Source organism: Balaenoptera borealis (genome assembly GCF_965194805.1).
Source record: "Balaenoptera borealis genome assembly, chromosome: 6".
NCBI lineage: Eukaryota > Metazoa > Chordata > Mammalia > Artiodactyla > Balaenopteridae > Balaenoptera > Balaenoptera borealis.
In genome coordinates, this window is record NC_138863.1 from 89,196,987 (window position 1) to 89,218,373 (window position 21,387).

Here is a 21,387-nt window from a genome sequence, read left to right on the forward strand (position 1 = left end):
TAAGAGAAGAGTTTCAAGATGACAGTGGCCAAAAATGTTAACTCTTGTAGAGAAGTCAAGAAAGATAAAGACATAACAGCACGGTATTCATTAGATTTGGCAACCTGGAGGAGGGTCAGCTGTAATTTTATTTAGAACAATTTCAGTGGAGTTGTTTGCATATGTCCTAGTGATCCTAAGTATGTCTGAGGCTAGATATTAGTATAAATGTCCAAGTCTTTTTACTAAAAAATATAACTTATTAAACAATAGTACTATATTCTTAAGTAACAAAATGTAAATACAAAGAAAGACAACCTTCATAGCAATCAGCTTAGGAGACATAGTAATCAAGAGGAAGATTCTGGAGTCAGACTGGTTCACATTCTAGCTTCGTCATATCCTGGCAGCATGATCCTTATCTATCTTAATTTCTTCAAATATAAAATTTAATAGTTTAATAAAAATGCATTAGTCTCTTAAAAGCACAGAAGATACCTGGCAAATAGTGAACACGGTATAAGTGTTGTTAAGTAAATGATAGAAAGACAGACAGATGGATGGACGGATGGATGGATAGATAGATATAGACAGATGGACAATTCTCTTAGTTACTTTGTTTTACTTTTCATCATCCCTCCCCTCACCTTATAAAGGAAGTTGTTTGTAAATATGGAGGAAGTATGAGTTTCTTCTTTAGTATGCACACCTTCTCCCATCCAGTGGGTTCACCCTCTTTTTCTGTGTCCTCTCTTGAAGCAAAGATTTTTTTTTTAACTAATTTATTTTTTTTGAATTTTAGTTCACAGTATTATGTTAGTTTTAGGTGTACAACACAGTGATTTGACATTTATAGAATACATTAAAAATTGGTCACCACAATAAGGCTAATAGCCATCTGTCACCATACAAAGTTATTAAAATATTTATGGCTATATTCCAGATAATATATTTTACACCCAATGACATATATCTTATATCTGTACCTCTTAATCCCCTTCACCTATTTCATCCAACCCCCTACTCCTGGACCTCTAGCAACCATCACTTTGTTCCCTATATCTATGACTCTGTTTCTGTTTTGTTTTGTTTGTCTTTATATTTTGTTTTTTAGATTCTACATATAGTAATTTGTTTCTCTGACTGATTTGACTGAGATCAATACAATATCTTCTAAGTCCATCCATGTTGTTGCAAATGAGAAGATTACATTATTTCTATTACTGAGTCATATTCCATTTTGTATATATACCACATCTTCTTTATCCATTCATCTACTGATGGGCACTTAGGTTGCTTCCGTATCTTGGCTATTGTAAATAATGCTGCAATGAACATAGGGGTGTATATATCTTTCTGAACTAATGTTTTTATTTTTTTGAAGACACCTAGAATTAGAATTACTGTATCATATGGTAGTTCTCTTTTATATTTTTTGAGGAACTTTCATACTGTTTTCCATAGAGGTTGCACCAATTAATATGCCTGAAAACAGCTCATGGGGGTTAACTTTTGTTTACATCCTCGCCAAGACTTTTTATTTCTTGTCTTTTTGATAATAGCTATTCTGACAGGTATGAAGTGATATCTGATTGTGGTTTTGATTTGCATTTCCCTGATGATTAGTGATGTTGCACACCTTTTCATGTACCTGTTGGCCATCTGCATGTCTTCCTTGGAAAAATGTATATTCACAACTTCTGCCCATTTTTCAATCAGCTTGTTGGTTTGATATTGAGTTCTATGAGTTCTTTATATACTTTTGATATTAACCCTTATCAGATATATGACTTGCAAATATTTTCTCTCATTTGATAGGTTGCCTTTTTGTTTTGTTGATGGTTTCCTTTGTTGGGCAGAAGGTTTTTAGTTTGATATAGTCCCATTTGTTTATTTTTGCTTTTGTTGCCATTGCCTGAGGAGACAGATGCAAAAAAAAAATATTGCTGAACCCAAAGTCAAAGAGCACACTGCATATATTTTCTTCTAATAGTGTTATGATTTCAGGCTTTACATTTAACTTTTTAATCCATTTTGAGGTGATTTCTGTTTATGGTGTAAGAAAGTGGTCCCGTTTCATTCTTTTCCAAATGGCTGTCCAGTTTCCCCAAAACCACTTATAGAAGTGATTGTCTTTTCCCCACTGTATATTCTTGGCTCCTTTGTTGTAAGTAAATTGACCATATGAGTGTGGGCTTATTTCTAAGCTCTTCATTCTATTCCATTGATCTCAAGGTCTGTTTTGTGCCAGTACCATACAGTTTTGTTTACTATAGATTTGTAGTATAGTTTGAAATCAGGGAGTGTGATACTTTTAGCTTTGTTTTCTTTTCTTGAGATTGCACTGTTTGAGGTCTTTTTTGGTCTCATTCAAATTTTAGGACTATTTATCCCACTTCTGTGAAAAATGTCATTGGTATTTTGATAGAGGTTGCATTGAATTTTTAGATTGCTGTGGATAGTATGGACATTTTATCAATATTCTTCCAATCCATGAGCATGGTGTATCTTTCTATGTGTTTGTGTCATCTTCAGTTTCTTTCATCAGTGTCTTATAGTTCTCAGTGTACAGGTTCTTTACTTCTTTGGTTAAGTTTAGATCTAGGTATTTTATTATTTTTGATACAATTGTAAATGAGATTGTTTTCTTAAATTCTCTTTCTGCTAGTTTGTTATTAACATATAGAAAGACAGATTTGGGTATATTAATTTTGAACCCTACAACTTTACTGAATTCATATGAGTTCTAATTGTTTTTGGTGGAATCTTTAGGGTTATACTATATATAAGTATATATATATGTATTTATATATCTTTATATATACACATATGTCTATATATTACTATATATAACTAAATTCTATATATATAATATATAGAAATACTATACATGTAGTGTATTACTATATAAACATATATATAGTTATAGACTATACATAGTATCATATCATCTGCAAATAGTGACAGTTTTACTTCTTCCTTTTCAACTTGAATATTTTTATCTCTTTTCCTTGTCTGATTGCTGTGGCTAGGACTTCCAATATTATGTTGAATAAAAGTGACAATAGTGGGCATCCTTGTCTTACTCCTGATCTTAGAGGAAAAACTTTCAGCTTTACACCCACTGAGTATTGTGTTAGCTGTGGTTTTGTCATATATGGCTTTTATTATATTGAGGTATGTCCCTCTATACCCACTTAGTTGAAAGTTTTTATCATAAATAGATATTGAATTTTGTCAAATGCTTTTTCTGCATCTATTGAGATGATCATTTGATTTTTATCTTTCATTTTGTTAATGTGAAATTTTATATTGATTGAGTTTACAGTTATTGAACCATTGTTGCAACCCTAGGATAAATCCCACTTGATCAAGGTGTATAATTCTTTTAATATATTGTTGAATTCAGTTTGCTAATACTTTTGAGGATATTTCCATGATCATCAAGGATATTGGCCTGAAATTTTCTTTTTTTATAGTGTCTTTATCTGGTCTTGGTAATCTGCCTTTATCTTGGTCAGGGTAATGTTGGACTCATAAAATGAATTTGGAAGTGTTCTTTCCTCTTCATTTTTTTTTGGAATAGTTTGTGATGGAAGGTATTAACTTTTTAAATGTTTGGTAGAATTCTCCTGTGAAGCTGTCTTGTCCTGGAGTTTTGTTTTTTGGGAGGTTTTTTATTACTGGTTCACTTTCATTACTAGTGATTGGTCTATTCAAATTTTCTATTTCTTCCTGGTTCAGTCTTAGAAGATTGCATGTTTCTGGGAATTTATCCATTTTTTTTAGGTTGTCCAATTCGTTGGTGCATAATTGTTCCCAATAATCTCATGACCCTTTGTATTTCTGTGGTGTAAGTTGTAACTTAACTTCTCTTCTTTCATTTCTGATATTATTTATTTGGGCATTTTCTGTTTCTATCCTGATGAGTGTGGCTAAAGGTTTATCAATTTTGTTTCTGTAATCCAGGAACCAGCTCTTAGTTTGATTGATTTTTTCCATTAAAAAAATCTTCTCAATTTATTTCTACTCTGATCTTTATTATTTCCTTCTTTCTACCAACTTTGGGCTTTGGTTGGTTGGTTGTTTTTTCTAGTTCCTTTAGGTATAAGGTTAGATTGTTTATTTGAAATTTTTTAATGTTTTCTAGGTAAGCCTGTATTGTTATAAACTTCCCTTTTAGAACTGCTTTTGCTGTACCCCATAGATTTTGGAATGTTTTGTTTCCATTTGTCTCAAGGTATTTTTTTATTTCCTCTTTGATTTCTTTGTTGAACCATTGACTATTCAGAAGCACATTGTTCAGCCTCCATGTGTTTGTGTTTTTTTCCAGTTTTCTTCTTGTAATCAACTTTTAGCTTCATATATTTTCAGTTGGAAAATATGATTTTAATTTTCTTAAATTTATTGAGACTTGTTTTTTGGCCTAACATGTGATCTATGGAGGATGTTCCTTGTGCACTGGAAAAGAATGTGTATTCTGCAGTTTGGGGGTGGCACATTTCTGTATATATCTATTAAGTCCATCTACACTAAACTGTCATCTAAGGCCAATGTTTCCTTATTGACTTTCTGTCTGGATGGTCTATCCATTGATGTAACTGGGGTGTTAAAAGCCCCTACTATTATTGTGTTACTGTCAGTGTCTCCATTTATGTCTGTTAATATATGCTTTATGTATATAGGTGCTCCTACGTTTGGTGCATAGATATATACAAGTGTTATATCCTCTTGCTGTATTGATCTCTTTGTCATATGTAATGTCCTTTTCCTTTTGTTACAGTCTTTGTTTTAATGTCTGTTCCATCTGATATGGGTATTGCTACCCAGTTTTCTTTTTGTTTCCATATACTTGGAATATCTTTTTCAATACCTTCACTTTCAGTCTGCATGTGTATTTAGATCTGAAGTGTGTCTCTTGTAGGCAGCAAACACAAGGGTCTAGGATATTTTTATCCATTCAGTCACCCTGTGTCTTTTGATTGGGGAGTATTTAGTCCATTTACATTTAAAGTATTGATAGGTATGTACTTGCTGCCATTTCGTTAATTGTTTTTTGGTTGTTTTTGTAGTCTTCTGTTCAAGTCTTCTTTTTTTCTCTTGTGATTTCATGACTCCTTTAGTGCTATTTTTATATTTCTTTGTCTTGATTTTTTGTATATCTGTTATAGGCTTTCGGTTTCTGGTTACCATGTCATTCATATATAACAATATATTTATTTAGCAGTCTATTTTAAGTTGCTGGTAGCTTAGTTCAACACATTCTAAAAGCACTACATTTTTACTCCACTGCCTGATATTTTATGTTCTTGACATCACATTTTACATCTTTCTATTTTCTCTATCTCTTAACTATTGATATTTTAGATATAGATGATTTCTACTACTTTTGTATTTTAACCTTCATACGAGCTTAATAGGTTGTTTATTCACTGCCTTTACTGTATGTTTGCCTTTACCTATGAGATTTCATTTTCATAACTTTCCTGTTCCTAGTTATGGCCTTTTCTTTTCCATTTAAAGACATCCCTTTATCATGTCTTGTAAGGCCGGTTTAGTGGTGACAAACTTCTTTATCTTTTGCTTATCTGGGAAACTCTTTATTTCTCTTTAAATTCTTTTTTTTTAAAATAAATTTATTTATTTATTTTTGGCTGCATTGGGTCTTTGTTGCTGCACACGGGCTTTCTCTAGTTGCGGCGAGCAGGGGATACTCTTCATTGTGGTGCGCGGGTTTCTCATTGCAGTGGCTTCTCTTGTTGCGGAGCACAGGCTCCAGGCGTGTGGGCTTCAGTAGTTGTGGCACGTGGCCTCTAGAGTGCAGGCTCAGTAGTTGTGGCGCACCGGCTTAGTTGCTCTGCAGCATGTGAGATCTTCCCAGACCAGGGATCGAACCTGTGTCCCCTGCATTGGCAGGTGGATTCTTAACCACTGCACCACCAGGGAATTTGGCCTAATCAGTTGTTTTTATCTTGCTGATTTTAAGATTCTTTCTTTATCTTTAACTTTTGACATTTTAATTATAATATATCTTCTTGTGGGTCTTTTACGGTTCATCTTGTTGGGATTCCTGTACTTCCTGAAATTGGATGTCTATTTCTTTAACCAGGTTAGGAAATTTTCAGCCATTTATTCTTCACATAGGTTTTCTCTCTCTCTCTCTTTTCTTTTTCTGGGACCCTATAATGTGATTATTTGTATGCTTGATGTTGTTCTACAGATCCCTTAAACTATTCTCATATATATATGTATGTGTTCTTTTTCTTTTTGCTGTTCTGATTGGGTGATTTCCACTATGCTATCTTCCAGATCCCTGATCTGTTCTGTATTCTCTTATTGGCTGTTGATTCCCTATAATGTATTTTTCATTTCAGTTGTTTTTTTCTGTTCTGATTTTTTTTAAATATTTTCTATCCCTTTTTTGAAGTACTTACTGAGTTCATCCATTCTTCTCCCAAGTTCAGTGAGCATATTTATGGCTATGACTTTGAACTCTTTATCTGATAAATTGCTTATCTCTTTTCCATTTAGTTCTTTTTCTGATGTTTTGTCTTGATCTTTCACTTGGAAGGTATTTGTCTCCTCATTTTGCCTAACTGTACTGCTTCTCTACTGGGACTCAAAGCTAGTGAGTTTGTGTACAAGCCCTTCAAGAGCTGAGTCTCAGTTTTCCCACAGCCCTTCGGCTCTCCTGGAAGTAAGCCCCACTGGTTTTAAAGCCAGACATTCTGGGGGCTCATCTTTCCAGTGTAGGTACTCTTGGTGGGGAGCTGAACTTGGAGCTTGGGCCCTTAGCTCCTCAGGGGGCACCTACACAGTTGTGATAACCCTCCCACTTGTGGATCTGTGCTCTGATGGTGTAGCTTCTGACCAGATGGTGTCTCTATCCATCCAACCTGTCTCATTGTGGTCTTTTCAGGCTGTTGCTCAAAGAGTAATTTTAACAGTGAAATAACTTAAGTGCCTCCAATTGCTTCAGGAAAATATTTCTATAGAAAATGAAACTTTTCTTAACAACATTTGTAAGAAAATTGGCTGATAGTATTTTACAAAAAAAAAAATCTAGATTCGAAGCATATTAGTAATATTATTGCTGCTTTAGGAGATGAGGTATCACTTATGAAACTTGAAGAATGAGGGGTTCTACTTGGAGATATTAATATATTCAACTGCAAACAACATTTTTAATATAATTAATAAAAAGTTTTAAGAAAAAATGTAATACTCTTAAAACTATGTTTCAGTGTGGTAGAGGTGAATCTCAAATATTTTCAGGTTACTTAAATTCTTCACTTCCACAGTTTATTATATCAAGATCTAACTACCTGTCATATAAAACACACACATATTTTACATGTGTTTGCACATACATATGCCTTCCATTCTACATATTATTAATTCTATTAAAAAATATTGTTTTCCCTGCTGTTTTATAGTATCTCTTTCTTTCATATAATTATATACTATCAGTAGGAGATTTTTTTATTATTATAATATTTAAAATGGACCTTAGCTTAAAATACTAGTATCTCTAAGAATGGTAAGGTGGTGTGAAACAGTTAAAATGCTTCCACCTTTATTTGTTGATATCAGCAGCTTTGAAGGGGTGAGATTTCTGACTGAGGCAAAGTGAAAGGCAGGTGATAGCAAAGCAAAGAGGAATTTTTGAGATTTGAGTAAACTTGTTAGGCTTCTATGAGGTCTTAGAACATTGTGCAGTACTGAGAGCCTAGTAGAAGAGAGAGACAAAATTAGCAATGAAGAGGAGAAATAAGAGTTGAAACATGCCAAAGACATGTTGCTACCTCATTCCAGCTATTAATATGAAAAAATCACCATGGAACTCACTTTCTACTCTTATAACTCCTTCCTATAACAGGTAGTCTTTTGCTCCCTCTACCAGTTATATAGACTAGCACCTAATTTAATTTCTCAATAAATCTTTCTGTATCATCTTTAAACCATATTTTGAATTAGTGTGTTTTGTTGGTTTACCTGAAAAACTTAATTACTATTTTTAGCATTATTTCTTTGGCAAAATATAATACAAATATCAAACAGCTAAACTGTAAATGAACTTATATGCAGGCAGTAAGTTTAGCTGCATGATAAATTGCTGTTTTTAAAATATGGTACAATACAGTTTACCTTGGAGCAGTGGAAAAGATTAGTAACAAAGAAATCATAAAATTCTTTCTTCCTTGGTACTGGTTGTTTGATTTACTTGCCTCAGTTGTACAAATGTAAGTGATTATGCACTCTTCATTCAGATACATTAAGATGCAGAATCCATAGCTCTAATCCAGGATCAGAACTTCCCAACACCAGCATGATAGTCTACCTGAGTTTATTTTATACTAAATGTGATAATTATTCCTGATTGTTTCTCAGACTAAATCCTTAAAAAAAAAAGTCTTTGCTTCTAAAGCAATAGAATGCATACCATTCCTCTTAGAGGAAATTGAGGGAGTTATCTTAGTTGTTATCTTCAAGGAGGAAAAATGTTTTTATTCATGTAATTGTTGTGTATGATTGTCTGTTGTTGTCATATTAATCACTGGAGTAATGGGTGCTATGTAGGGAACTTCACTTTGAATCATTACATGAATAACCCTTGTCAAACTCAGAGGTTCCCTAATCTAGTCTTCCTTCTTCACTCTTAATATTTCACTGTGTAATTACAGCTCCCAATCCCTGTGCAGCTAATGATGGCAGAGGCCCCTGCTCTCATATGTGTCTGATCAATCATAATAGGAGTGCTGCTTGTGCTTGCCCACACTTGATGAAGCTTTCCTCAAATAAGAAGACCTGCTATGGTAAATTTCTTACAGTTCTTTTCTAAACTCCAAATTGAATTCTCTCAAATTGTATTAGCATTCAGATTTTCCTCATAGTAAAGCGGAAGAGGTTTTTAATGTCCTTAAAAACATTTGATGTGGTGCTATTTTCAGACTCTGTTGATGATTCATCTACTTTTGGGGAGACTGACGAATTCTTTAAATATGTGATATGCTTCACTTTGCTGTTTATTACCTCATTCACTTTTTTTCTTGCTACTTTCTTATTTGGTGTGTTAGCAGAATTTATCTCTACAAAACAGGGAGATTTGTAAGTGAAAGTGCATTATCAGAAAATGATGATGTAGGTAACCTGCATAATAAAGAGGTGCTTAACAGCTTTAATCTCCTCCTGCTCGTCTACATTTACTTTAGCATCATTTTATAGGGGATTATCAAGTTGAAGGGAGAAAATATGAAGTAAAATATGTAACTTGGAAAGGTTTGTAAAAAAATACTTAAACAGCATATTTAAACTAAAAACTGAAAATAAAATTTGTGAATGAAAACCAGACTGTGGGTTCTTCAGAGCCTTTTTTTTTTTTTTTTTTTAGATTCTATATATATGTGGTAGCCTACGGTATTTGTTTCTCTCTTTCTGACTTCACTCTAGATGTATATGTATAGCTGATTCACTTTGTTTTAAAGCAGAAACTAACACACCATTGTAAAGCAATTATACTCCAATAAAGATGTTAAAAAAAAAGAGGACACAATAAAAGTTGGTGGTTGATAATGAGATATGCTGGGAACTGTGCTTTAACTCTACACAATTTAGAGGTGAATTCAAAAAAAGTGAAGGTACCTTGAACTCTACATAAGGTTTTTGATATAAAATAATGTCACATGTAATTACAGATAGAGATCTAATTTACATACCTCATACACATATTCTACATTCTTGAATACACCAAGTTTGCTCTGGACTTTGGGCTAGCTGTTCCCTCTTTTGAAAATACTCCTCTCTTAGATTTTCTAATTGTAGGGTCCTTTTTGCTATTCATGGGTTGTTCAAATGTCACCTTTGTAGAGGGCTTCCCTGATGACCTAGTTTACAGTAGCTCTCCTACTGATATTTTCCTGTTTCTGGTATTCTTGTTTTTGATATTTCTTGTTTCTGTTCTTTATTTATTGTTTATCCCTCTTAGAATGTAAACTACTACATGAGAAGGCCCTCATTTATCTCATTTACTTCTGTTTTCTGAGGACCTGTAATTTTGATTGGCATATAGGAAACATTCAGTTAATATTTGTTGATGTTAAATAAATGGTTGCTCTCTTATTAAGTCAAATGTATTTTTGATGTTGCTACCATACCTTGGAAATTAGAACTTCTCAAATAACTTCTCAAAAAAAAAAAATCAGACTGTGGGTTTTTTTAGTTTTGTTTTGTTAGTAATTTTTGTTTTTTTGCAAAGCAGTTGCTTTTAAGGGCAAAAAAGAGTGTATTCATCAAATCTTAACTCAGGAATTTAGGCACATGTGGCTTTAATTAATTTTATACAATAGTACCATATCTCAAATATCAACAATAACCCCAAAGAGAAAAACAAGAGAATAGAACATCTGACTCCTATTTCTATTAAATCTACTAATATTTCACAAACTCATTGCAAGAAAGGTGCCTATTTAAGTAGAAATGATAGAATGCCTCACAATATTAATTACTACAGATTCACAAAAATTTACAGTACAGCATGCTTTAACATTATTTGAACCCTAATTTTGATAGGGAAAATATAAACATGATTTTTAAAAGCAATGTTTAATCTCATTTTATTCAAAGATAGTATAGAAAAAATGTTCTTAGGTTCCTTCAAAAAGCACTTAATGCACTGCAGTATTGTTATAGTTATAAACAAAGAACAAATATGGCTGTTTGGCGTTTGTAGAGTTCATGTCCTTTAACAGGTTTGTTTGAAATTCTAAGATCAGATCAATTACTGATAATTTCTTGGCATTTCTAACTAAAGAAAAATGACTTAAGGATTCTAACTTGTTTTACATTTGTTATTATTAAGTACTTTCATTTAAAAATAGATAAATCATTTCTGCGTTCATGTTTCCATCAAATCTTGGTCATGATTTTCTGGTGTTAAAAACCTATTAAATCATCAACAAATAATATTTAGAATTTCTAGACAGCTTCAAACTTGCCAAGCTTATAAAGAAAAACACATTTCTATTTCTTTTCTAGAAATGAAAAAATTTCTTCTTTATGCAAGACGTTCTGAAATCAGAGGAGTGGATATTGATAATCCATATTTTAACTTTATCACGGCCTTTACAGTCCCTGATATTGATGATGTTACTGTGATAGACTTTGATGCATCTGAAGAACGTTTATACTGGACAGACATTAAGACACAAACCATTAAACGGGCTTTTATTAATGGAACTGGATTAGAAACTGTTATTTCAAGAGGTAAAAGATTTTCACTTTACATCTTAAAAAATGTTTGTTATTCAGTTTGTAATAATTGCATCTCTTTTGTATTCTTTTTCTATTATCCAATTCTATGTAGTTAATTGAGAGTCGGAATTGATTATTCAGAGATTTAATAATATGCTATATCCTAACAATTGTAGAATGCTATAATTATGTTGCACATAGTAGTCTGATAACTAGAAATTTAGTTTCACAAGAAGAAAAAATTTCAGAACAGATAATTTGCAGATTTCTAAATAAACAGATTTGAAGACTCCTTTTTGCTGATGCGGGAAAAGTTGTATTTGCCTAGAGAAAATATAGGATATTGGTAAAGACTAGTTTCCCCCTCTGATTCAAGCTTGTTATCAACTTTCTTTTGCATGTATTTTTACAGAACTAGACTAAACAAATAAGAGAGGAAACCTGTTCCTATCCACCTCCTGACCCAGCAGGTTGAATCACAGGTTTTCAGTAATGCTGTTGATTAACCATTAAAAAAAAAAAAAAAAAACTTTTCCCAAAGTAGAAAATATAGCTGAAATGAGGCACACATATAAATGCAGTGGCCGAATTCTAAATATTTAGCATTGAATTATCTTCATTTTTGCTTAAATTTTGGTATAATGTGATTTCTGGGTCAGTTATCATTTTAGTGAGTGAATCTTAGTTGAGCACCTGCTGTTTACCGTGACTGCAAAATCAAAGAAGACACAGTTTTTCTTCAGTTTCATGCCCCCTAGGCATGATAGAGTGATTTGAAGGAGGATGGAGGAAGGCATGATCAGTCATCCATATAGATATATCAAACTCCTCTGCCTGAAGCATACTGATAATTTAAAATCAGACCTTATTTGAGCAATGATCAACTTCTTAACAAAAGCAATAAGAAGTGCAGGTTTTACATTTACAGTGTTTTTCAAGAGTTTCCACTGGCTTGAGTACCATTAGTAGATCTGAGAGTATTTGAGCATTCAGGTGCTCTTGTATGTATGCTAGCTCTTTACCCATCTCAGGTTAGTACTGTTAATGCAGCTTGAATGAATTGGTTATAAGCTTGTTTAAATATTGAATTACAAACTTTCCCTAAGAGAAGAACCTTTCTAAAAAAGCTAATGCAAAGATTTCCTTTTTGTGCAGGATTTTTTTACAGGAGCAAGGGGAAAAAATAATTATTGTTAGACTAGATTTAAAAAGACTACCTGGTTAATGATCATGAAAAATCTTGAGAGAACAGTTAAAGCACATAAGGTACTCCCAAGACTGACAGTCAGTTTGGTGGTCTTCTCACAAGAAATTCATCAAAGTCTAATAGAAAATTGTTCACATACTTTATCGTGAATGTGAAATACTTTCCAAAGGCTCTATGAATTGTATAAAGTAAAAGATGTTCTATCTCAAAAAAAATTGGGGAAAGATTTTCTGTCTTTAATTGTAAATTGATAACTAGTAGTAATTTGGTGAGTTTATCTTTGAGAAAATCACAAATGTATTTCCATTTAGCAGACTCTATTTACAATTATTAACCAAAAATTGAGCAATAATATTTTCTCACTAATAATAGATGTACTCATTAGGATCAATAATTATTAATTCAGTCATTTTGAAAAGTATTAGAATATGTTCTATATGATAAGAAATTGAAGGAGGGTCAGTATAGACTGAATAGTATGAAGTACAGAACAAGAGGGTGTTATACGAGCTGATGGAGCTAAAAAAAACAGGAACCAAATCATGCCAGCCTTTATAGGATAACTCGTTGATTTTTATGTTAATACTAAAAATAATGGAAACTTAGGAAATGTTTTAGGGAGAGTACAGCTACATGATTATCTTTGCTTTGGAAAAGATCACTCTAGATATTATGTTTAGGGACTTCCCTGGTGGTCCAGTGGTTAAGACTTTGCCTTCCAATGCAGGGGCTGCATGTTCGATCCCTGGTCAGGGAGCTAAGATCCTACATGCCTAGCGGCCACAAAAACAAAACATAAAAAATATATAGATATTATGTTTAGTGGAGAATTGAAAAGGTCTGGGTTGGGGGATAGATGAGCAGTAGACTCTGGGAAACAAGGCTGCTATAGTGGTTTTAGTAAGAGGTGATGGAAGCCTGGACAAGGGTGGAAACAATAGAGATAGTGAAATGTGGAAAAATCATTGAGATATCAATGAGTAAATATATGAAATAACTCAATATGAAAGTTGCGGAATAGACATTTTCAAGGACAACTCAGTTTCTGTCTGCCCCACAAGTTGAATGACGTTGCTTTTCCCTTTCTTCCAAAGTGAAACTTTGTTAGGGACTGATAGATAGGTCCTTCCATTAAAAGAGAAACTTGAGATGAACTTTTGACAGTTCAATTTCTGAACGCATCAAAGTATCTTAAATCCTGCCAGTAATTGTACTTTATTTTACGCTTTCATCTTTTAGATTCCTTGTAAATGACTCTTTGGCCTTTCTCTTCTTATACTGTTGGCCTCTGTATTTTCTCACTTCATTGTCTTCCATCTACTGGAATTTTTCTTGAGACACTCTTCATATTTTACTCAGCCCAAGTCTAATGTGAAACCACCAAAAAAAAAAAAAAAAGGATCAGGCCCCAAATCAGTGAGATCTAGATTTTGGAAACAGTCCTTGAATTAAAGTAGAAAGTTTAGACAGGGAACATCTATTGTTTTGCCTATTACTGAATAGAATTTTCAATTTTCATTTTCACCCAGGAAGCCTTTTGGTGGAAGAATGTCAACATCTGTGATTTAAAAGAGAGGAGAGTAAAGAAAAGAAAGAAAGAAAGGCAAAAATGATACCTATAAATGCCATTCTATTGAGAACTGTGTATCTATAGCAATGGCTGCTAAATGAGCAATACTTCCCACGTATATTCTTTATCTTTTAGTTAGAAAGATAGAAATGCTATTTTAGTTTACTCCATGGGCTTTTTTTTTTCTCACACGATATTCTGGATTTTGTATCTGGGATGTTGAATGGGTGGGGAGATAGCAATTATTTCACTAAGACAATCTATAACCTCAAAGAGCTTTATATCTGGTGAGAGTGAAATGTAAACATCTAACTAAAGTATAAGACTCAATGAAATAAGGAGGTTAATAAGGTGTAAGCCACTTCTTACAAAGCACAAGGAGTACTGAATTCTTACGTGGGATTACTAAATTTCCCACGTAGGAGGAGGTGGTGAAATGAGGGTTCTGGAGGAAACTGTAGCAAGATCAATCTGGTTAAGCTATCAGTAGGCACAAAGATCTGGACATACATACACACAGAGGAGCAAGCAGTGAGGGGCAGATAGATCTTGTAAAAGAGTAAACTCGAAGGTTCATATCATGGCAGATCACAGAGAGTCTTATACCAGAGGAGCTGGTTTTGTTTTTTTGTTTTGTTTTAGTTTTTTCCCTCAAGACAATGGAAAGCTGCTGAAGACTTTTACAGATGGGTATAGGTCATTCAAACTCTTTTGAAGATAAATCACGTTATCAACCTGATAGTTAGATTGGAAAAGTGAGAAATTATAGACAAGGATACAACTAGAAGGTTACAGAGATGTTCCAAATCTGAAACCAAATTTAGATATAAGAAGGTGACAGACACCAAGAGTAGATGTAGAAGTAATTGAACCTGATGAATGAAAGAGAAGTGAAGTTGACCAAATAATTGGAAGGATATTGGAGACATTGATCCAGATGAAAATAAAAGAAGGAGGCTTGCTTAAGAATTTTTTCCCAAATCAGCAGTGAGTTGTTTCTATAAGATAGGAATAATTATAGGTTTAGGACATTAAGAATATAAAGATTAGTCAAAAAGTTATAATTCTGCCCCTATGTTCTCTCAAAAAAAAAAAAAAAGATTGGGTATGCATACATATGTGTTAAAAGTGACAAAACCAAGACCATGGTAAATGCCCAATTGTTCAGAGTTGGAGAGGCATAAAAGTAGTGAGGGTGAGCGTAGAAGGCTCCTAAAGTATTTATAATGTTCTTAAGCTGGATCATGGATTTATGGATGTTTTATTAATTTGCATACCATGTGTTATATATAGTAACATATATATGTATATACACACATACATGTATATATATTTGTATGATCAGTTTTTTCATAAATGCAACAAATAGAATATTAATATTTACAAAGTTCCCTTGAGAAAGCTTTTTACAAGCATTACCAATTTGCTTTTTTAAACTTTGCTTCTAAGAACAGTGAAATAATTGCCCAGAAACCTACTGCAAATGAGTTTTGATTAGTTGAAACCATAACTGCCCTCAGAAAGTTATAAGAATTGGGATCCCTTCCTCCTTTGAAGGCATGCCTGATTTGGGGTAGAAGTCTGTGTTCACGCCCAAGAAGCTGGTGTCAGTAGGTCCACTTCATAGGAAAAATAAAAGATGTCTCACAAGCAAAGAATTGACAGCCAGTCCTTTTTCATTTAGATTTCTCTACATTTGAACCAATTTGTATGCTTACCTCCATCCCTCTTTCATTTCAGGCCTTCTTTCTGTAATCTTTTTTCTTCTCTCTGAATTATATCCTTTAATGTTCCTTTAGTTTAGTGAGAATCTGATATAATATCTGAAAATATATTTATTTAGTCTTCTTTTTTTAAAGATAATTTTTTTAAATTGTAGTAAAATACACATAACATAAAGTTTATCATGTTGACCTTTCTATTTTTATTTTTTTTTAATTTTATTTTTGGCTGCACCATGCGACATGTGGGATCTTAGTTCCCCGACCAGGGATTGAACCCATGCCCCCTGCAAGGGAAGTCCCTTGACCCTTCTTAATTGTACAGTTCAGTAGTGTTAAGAACATTCACAGTGTGTGACCAATCTCCAGAACTCTTTCTGTCTAGCAAAATGAAATTACACCCATTAAGCAACAACTCCCCATGCCCCTTCTCTCATCTCCTGGAAATCACCATTCTATTGCTGTGTCTATGAATTTAACTACTCTAGGTACCTCATATAAGAGGTATCATATAGTATTTGTCTTCTTGTGAATGGCTCATTTCACTCAGCATGATGTCTTCACAGTTCATCCATATTGTAGCCTGTCAGAATTTCCTTTCTTTTTAAGGCTGAATAATATTCCATTGTATGTATGTATCACAATTTGTTTATACACTCATCAGTCAATGGACATTTGGGTTGTTTCACTTTTGGCTATTATGAATAATGCTGCTGTGGACATAGGTATATGAATATCTCTTTGAGACCTTTAAATTCTTTTGGTTATATACCCAGAGGTGGAATGGCTGAATCATATGGTAATTCTATTTTTAATTTTTTGAGAACTGCCATACTGTCTCCCACAAGGCTGCACCATTTTAAATTCTCACCAACAGCCCGCAAGGGTTCCAATTTCTCCATATTCTTGCCAATATTTTTATTTTGTTTCTGTTTTTCTTTTGTTTTTTGTTTGTTTGTTCATTTTCTATAGTAGCCATCCTAATGGGTATGAAGTGGTATATACTTGTGGTCATGATTTGCATTTCCTAATGATTAGTGATGTTGAATATCCTTTTGTGTTCTTGTTGGCCATTTCTATATCTGCTTTGGAGATATGGCTATTGAGTTTTTGCCCATCTTTTTGTTGATGTTTAAGTGTAGTTTGAAAGATAATGATGGTTGAGTACAAATTCCAAGTTTAGAGTTACTTTCTCTCAACCCTTTCCAGATATTATTTCACTCTCTTTTCACATCTCATTGCTGCTGAGAATCTCTGTTTATCTAATTGTCATTCTTTTTTGCAGGATGTGTCTTTTCTCTCTATATGCTTTTAAGATCTTCTTTTTCCTCCTGATAATATTTTTACTTAGCAACCTGAAATGTGTTGTACTTCCTTTTGGGTCATGTCTTTCATCAGCACAGGGAGGAAAAACCCTCAACTATTATATCTGACCATTTTTTCTAGCCTAGTCTCTCTCTTCCTTCCTTTGTAAACTCTGACTAGGTATGGTAGGTTATTCATTCTAACCTCCAACTCACCTAATCTTTTTGTTTCTCTGTGCTTTCTCTGGCTGACTTCTATTTGTCTTGCAGTTCACTAGCTGTCTTGCAGTAACTAGTGTCTAACCTGCTGGTTAATACATCTAATGAATTATTTTTTTTTAATCTTTGCAAGTTATTTTTGCTTCTCATTTATATATATTCCAAGAAGATTTTTTAAAATAAATTATTGTAGCTTGCTTATTATTTTGAAGCATATATTTTCCTTCAAAATATTCCACGCATTTTTCTTTATCTTACACATGATAATTTTAAAACATGTAGGCTTTGGAGACTTAAACCTATTGTTTATTTTTCTCTTTATTCTTGGTCTATGTCTTATTTCTTTTAATTTTAATTTTTTGTTCTGATCAATTATGAGAAGAAACTCAGTCTTTGGAAATTGTGAGGGCCTGGGTTAAGAAATTTTTTTCTTCCATAGAGGATTTGAATTTGCTTCTGTTGGAGGGAAAAGGAGTGACGATAAGCCAGGAATCACTTTAGTTTGATTCCTCCTCTGCCCAACCAATGAATACCTTGTTTATAAACTATTAATCTCTTACCTAAGCGTAGACCTATGCTTAGAATTTTTTTTTCATACCCAGGAAAGAGACAGAAAAAAATGTTTTATATTTATTTTAAAAATTATTCTCCTTTTTGAGTAGGCAGATTTTTTATTTCCTACTCACCCGAGGATGTAGATCCTTCTGATATCCTGGGACTGCTCTTGTTTAGCTCTGCTACTTTTTCTGAGTTTAAGGACCGAATCCTCTTGCACTGAGCAACTAATAATCCTGGAATCTCTAGATTGTCATTACAAGTATCTGTCCCAGTGGCAACACCAACCTCTGTATTCCCACTTCCCTTCCTTTATGATTTTAGCTAACATACAAGTGTGTGTTAGCACTTAGAGATATTCCTGTCTGTCTTATGATCTCAACAATGCATTTAAAAGTTACAATTTATCATACATCAGGGAATTTTGTGGCAATGGAGGGCTTTTATGAATATCTAATCTGCCTTTCTTCAACAAGTGAGAGTCCCTGGAAATAGTAAATTGAACTTTCTGAGAAACTTGTTCAGAGGTCTTGGCCTGACTTACTAGAAAACAAGAGTTGAGTCAATTCATTATTTTAGTATTTTTATAAAAAAAAGAAAAATATCATTAAACATATTGCAGTTTTTATTCTTCCCCCCACCACTTTACTGTGAATTTACCAGGACACTCTAAAACAACGAGACTTGGGCATTAATGGTGGTCAAAAAAGACATAAAATTTATCTTAGGCATAAAGCTGATAATTACAAACTCCAAACTAATGGACAGGAAAAGGGTGAGGATAGAAAATGAGAATTGAGATTGCCTGAGTATATGTTTAGATATGTACTCCTGAAAATACACTTGAGGATCTTACATCTGATATTTTTAGCTCAGCTCACATATCCTTAAAATTATGGATTGTGCATATCATGAATTCATTCATCAATTCATTAAAAATATTTATTTTGAAGGCAATGTTGTATACGTTTGGGGAGGGGAGCTATAAAGATAAATTAGCAAGGAGCCCACCTTCAAGAAGTATATGTGAAAGTACTAGTATGTTAGCAAATAATTTTCACATTAGGTAGAAAGGGATTGACCAGATGTAGTCCTGGTGAGTTAGGTAGATAAAGAAAATCTTCACAGCTGGAATTTACAGGAGAATTGATTAGGTTTTTGTGGTTGAAGGATGATGTTGCCTATCAGCTGGCCTATTTTGCATGAGATTTAGAAAAGTGAAGATGTGATTGGATGTGAGGTCCAGGTAATTCTATATAGATTGGAAAGTTTAGGACAAGGCTGGGGATCTGAGAACACATCAATATGACTGAAGTGTAATAAGATAATTGGCTAAAAATAGTGAGAAATAAGGTTGGGAAGGTAATTATATTCAGATTATACAGAAAGCCAGGCTAAGGAGTTTAGACATCACTTTCTGAGTGGTTGGAAGCAATAGAATACCTTGGGGCAACCAAAGGTCATGATCCAGAGCTCTCTAGTCAGAAAAATAACCTGGCAGCAACTAAATCAACTGCTTGAAAGAAGAAAAAGACTGTATGCTATGGAATATTAAAGATAGAAATAGATTTGAGGGAGCATGAACTACAGAATTCACAAGGACTAAATAGGTATTCATAGCTTACATTTGGCTATGATTTCCAGTTTAAAAATGCAATGTCTTCTCTAGGCTGTATGATTAGGAGTCAATCAGAAATAAGTAAAAGGATTTTGAGCAGAAGAGACAGCGGAAAAAAACCAAACAAACTCTGGATAACATGTATTTTAGAGGAAATAAAAACTTATTTTATGTTTGCCAGTACCAAGCAATTCAGGGTAAAAAAGCAGAAAGTACTAAGTCCTTGGTTTGGCAAAGTATCCCTCAACCCTGAATTAGGCTGCATGAACACACATCCTCTAATATTCACAACAATCCTATGAATTATCTATAATTATCCTCATTTTGCTGATAAAAAAAAAGGCCGAAATTTAAGCGATTTAAGGACAAAAAATAGGCACCCAACCTAGAACAGGAAGCCAAATCTTCTCATTACTGTTTCTCAGCAACCAATTAAGTCCAGAGGGTAAAGGAGGAAGAATAAATATTCTGGGTGAGGCAAATAAATATCTGACTTGGCAGGTTTAGCTTTACAGAGGTGTTGTATTACTTTTTCTTCCCTTGAGAAAAGAGGGAACTGGATGAGAATAACTAAAGATAAAAATAAATTTCAAGTGTTGGGTTGAGAAATGAAGTTCACATACAAAATTTGCCAACTTACCAGAAATTAATGATGAAAGGTAACTCGCAGAGTGAGAAGTTGTTGCTTAGAGGAGAAATTGAAACATGGGGAATACCTTTTAAGGGCACTGTGATTAAAAGTTATTTAGAAATAATAAAAAGAATATTGAGCAGGAAAATAGGCTCTGTTAAGACTCAAGGATGTAAACTTGGGGTAGAGCCTACCATGCCAGCACTGCACTTCACAGCTGACCCAGAACTGCCAGGCCTCCCTCATTTTGCTCCTTTAAATTTTGAACTAGTGAGACTTCCCTGGTGGTGCAGTGGTTGGGAGTCCGCCTACCAATGCAGGGGACACGGGTTCAAGCACTGGTCCAGGGGGATCCCACATGCTGCGGAGCAACTAGGCCCATGTGCCGCAACTGCTGAGCCTGGGCTCTGGAGCCCGCGAGCCACAACTACTGAGCCTGAGTGTCACAACTACTGAAGCCCGCATGCCTAGAGCCCGTGCTCTGCAATAAGAGAGTCCACAGCAATGAGAGCCAGAGGCCTGTGCACCACAGCGAAGATTGCCCCCCTCTAGCTGCAACTAGGGAAAGCCTGCGCACAGCAACGAAGACCCAACACAGCCAAGCAAAAATAAATAAATGTATTTAAAAAAAAAATTGAACTAGTTAGCAGATTTTACAAATCCAGAGTTTTCACTTTCTGAAAATCTAGCTTGGTGGCATCTTTTGAAAATGATAAAAAGGGAAGATGTAGCAATTAGATGAGCTAAGTAGCAGCTGCTCTGGGTTTCTAGCAGCATTTGGATTGGAACTGCTGCTCTGGAGTAGTGACTACAGCACTTGGGAGCTAGTTATAACTTGCAGAATCTTAGGACCCTCCCCAGACCTACTGAATCAGAATCTTCCTTTTAAGAGTCTCCAGGTGTCTTGTAAATTTGAGTAGCAGGGGTCTGGAGAACCCTAAAAGGTACAGCATGATAGAAAATGTTAAAACTTTATGAAATAAAGGTGAAACCAAGTAAAAGTAGTCAAATGCCACAGATTGGGAACTAAATTGGCCTGCTTTACCTGTTAATATGTTAAAAAGATTTCCTAGTATCCATTGTTTTAAACACTTTCATTTTAATTTGTTTCTTTAATTTAAATGTGCAATTATATTTTAGCCTAAATTCCATCATTTTTAAAAAAGATGCCTGGGCTTCCCTGGTGGCTCGGTGGTTGAGAATCTGCCTGCCAATGCAGGGGACACGGGTTCGAGCCCTGGTCTGGGAAGATCCCACATGCCGCGGAGCAACTAGGCCCGTGAGCCACAATTACTGAGCCTGCGCGTCTGGAGCCTGTGCTCCGCAACAAGAG

The 21,387-nt window shown here is 34.1% G+C and overlaps 1 protein-coding gene across 1 annotated transcript in view; it reads left to right on the forward strand.

The window, feature by feature from the left end:
* LRP1B (LDL receptor related protein 1B) overlaps positions 1 to 21,387 on the forward strand; it is a 1,905,856-nt gene that overhangs the window by 1,249,296 nt on the left and 635,173 nt on the right. The window contains exons 29-30 of the mRNA XM_082395829.1: positions 8,664 to 8,795; positions 11,014 to 11,241. Of these exons, the coding sequence (XP_082251955.1) occupies positions 8,664 to 8,795; positions 11,014 to 11,241 (360 nt within the window). The remainder of the gene's footprint in view (positions 1 to 8,663; positions 8,796 to 11,013; positions 11,242 to 21,387) is intronic.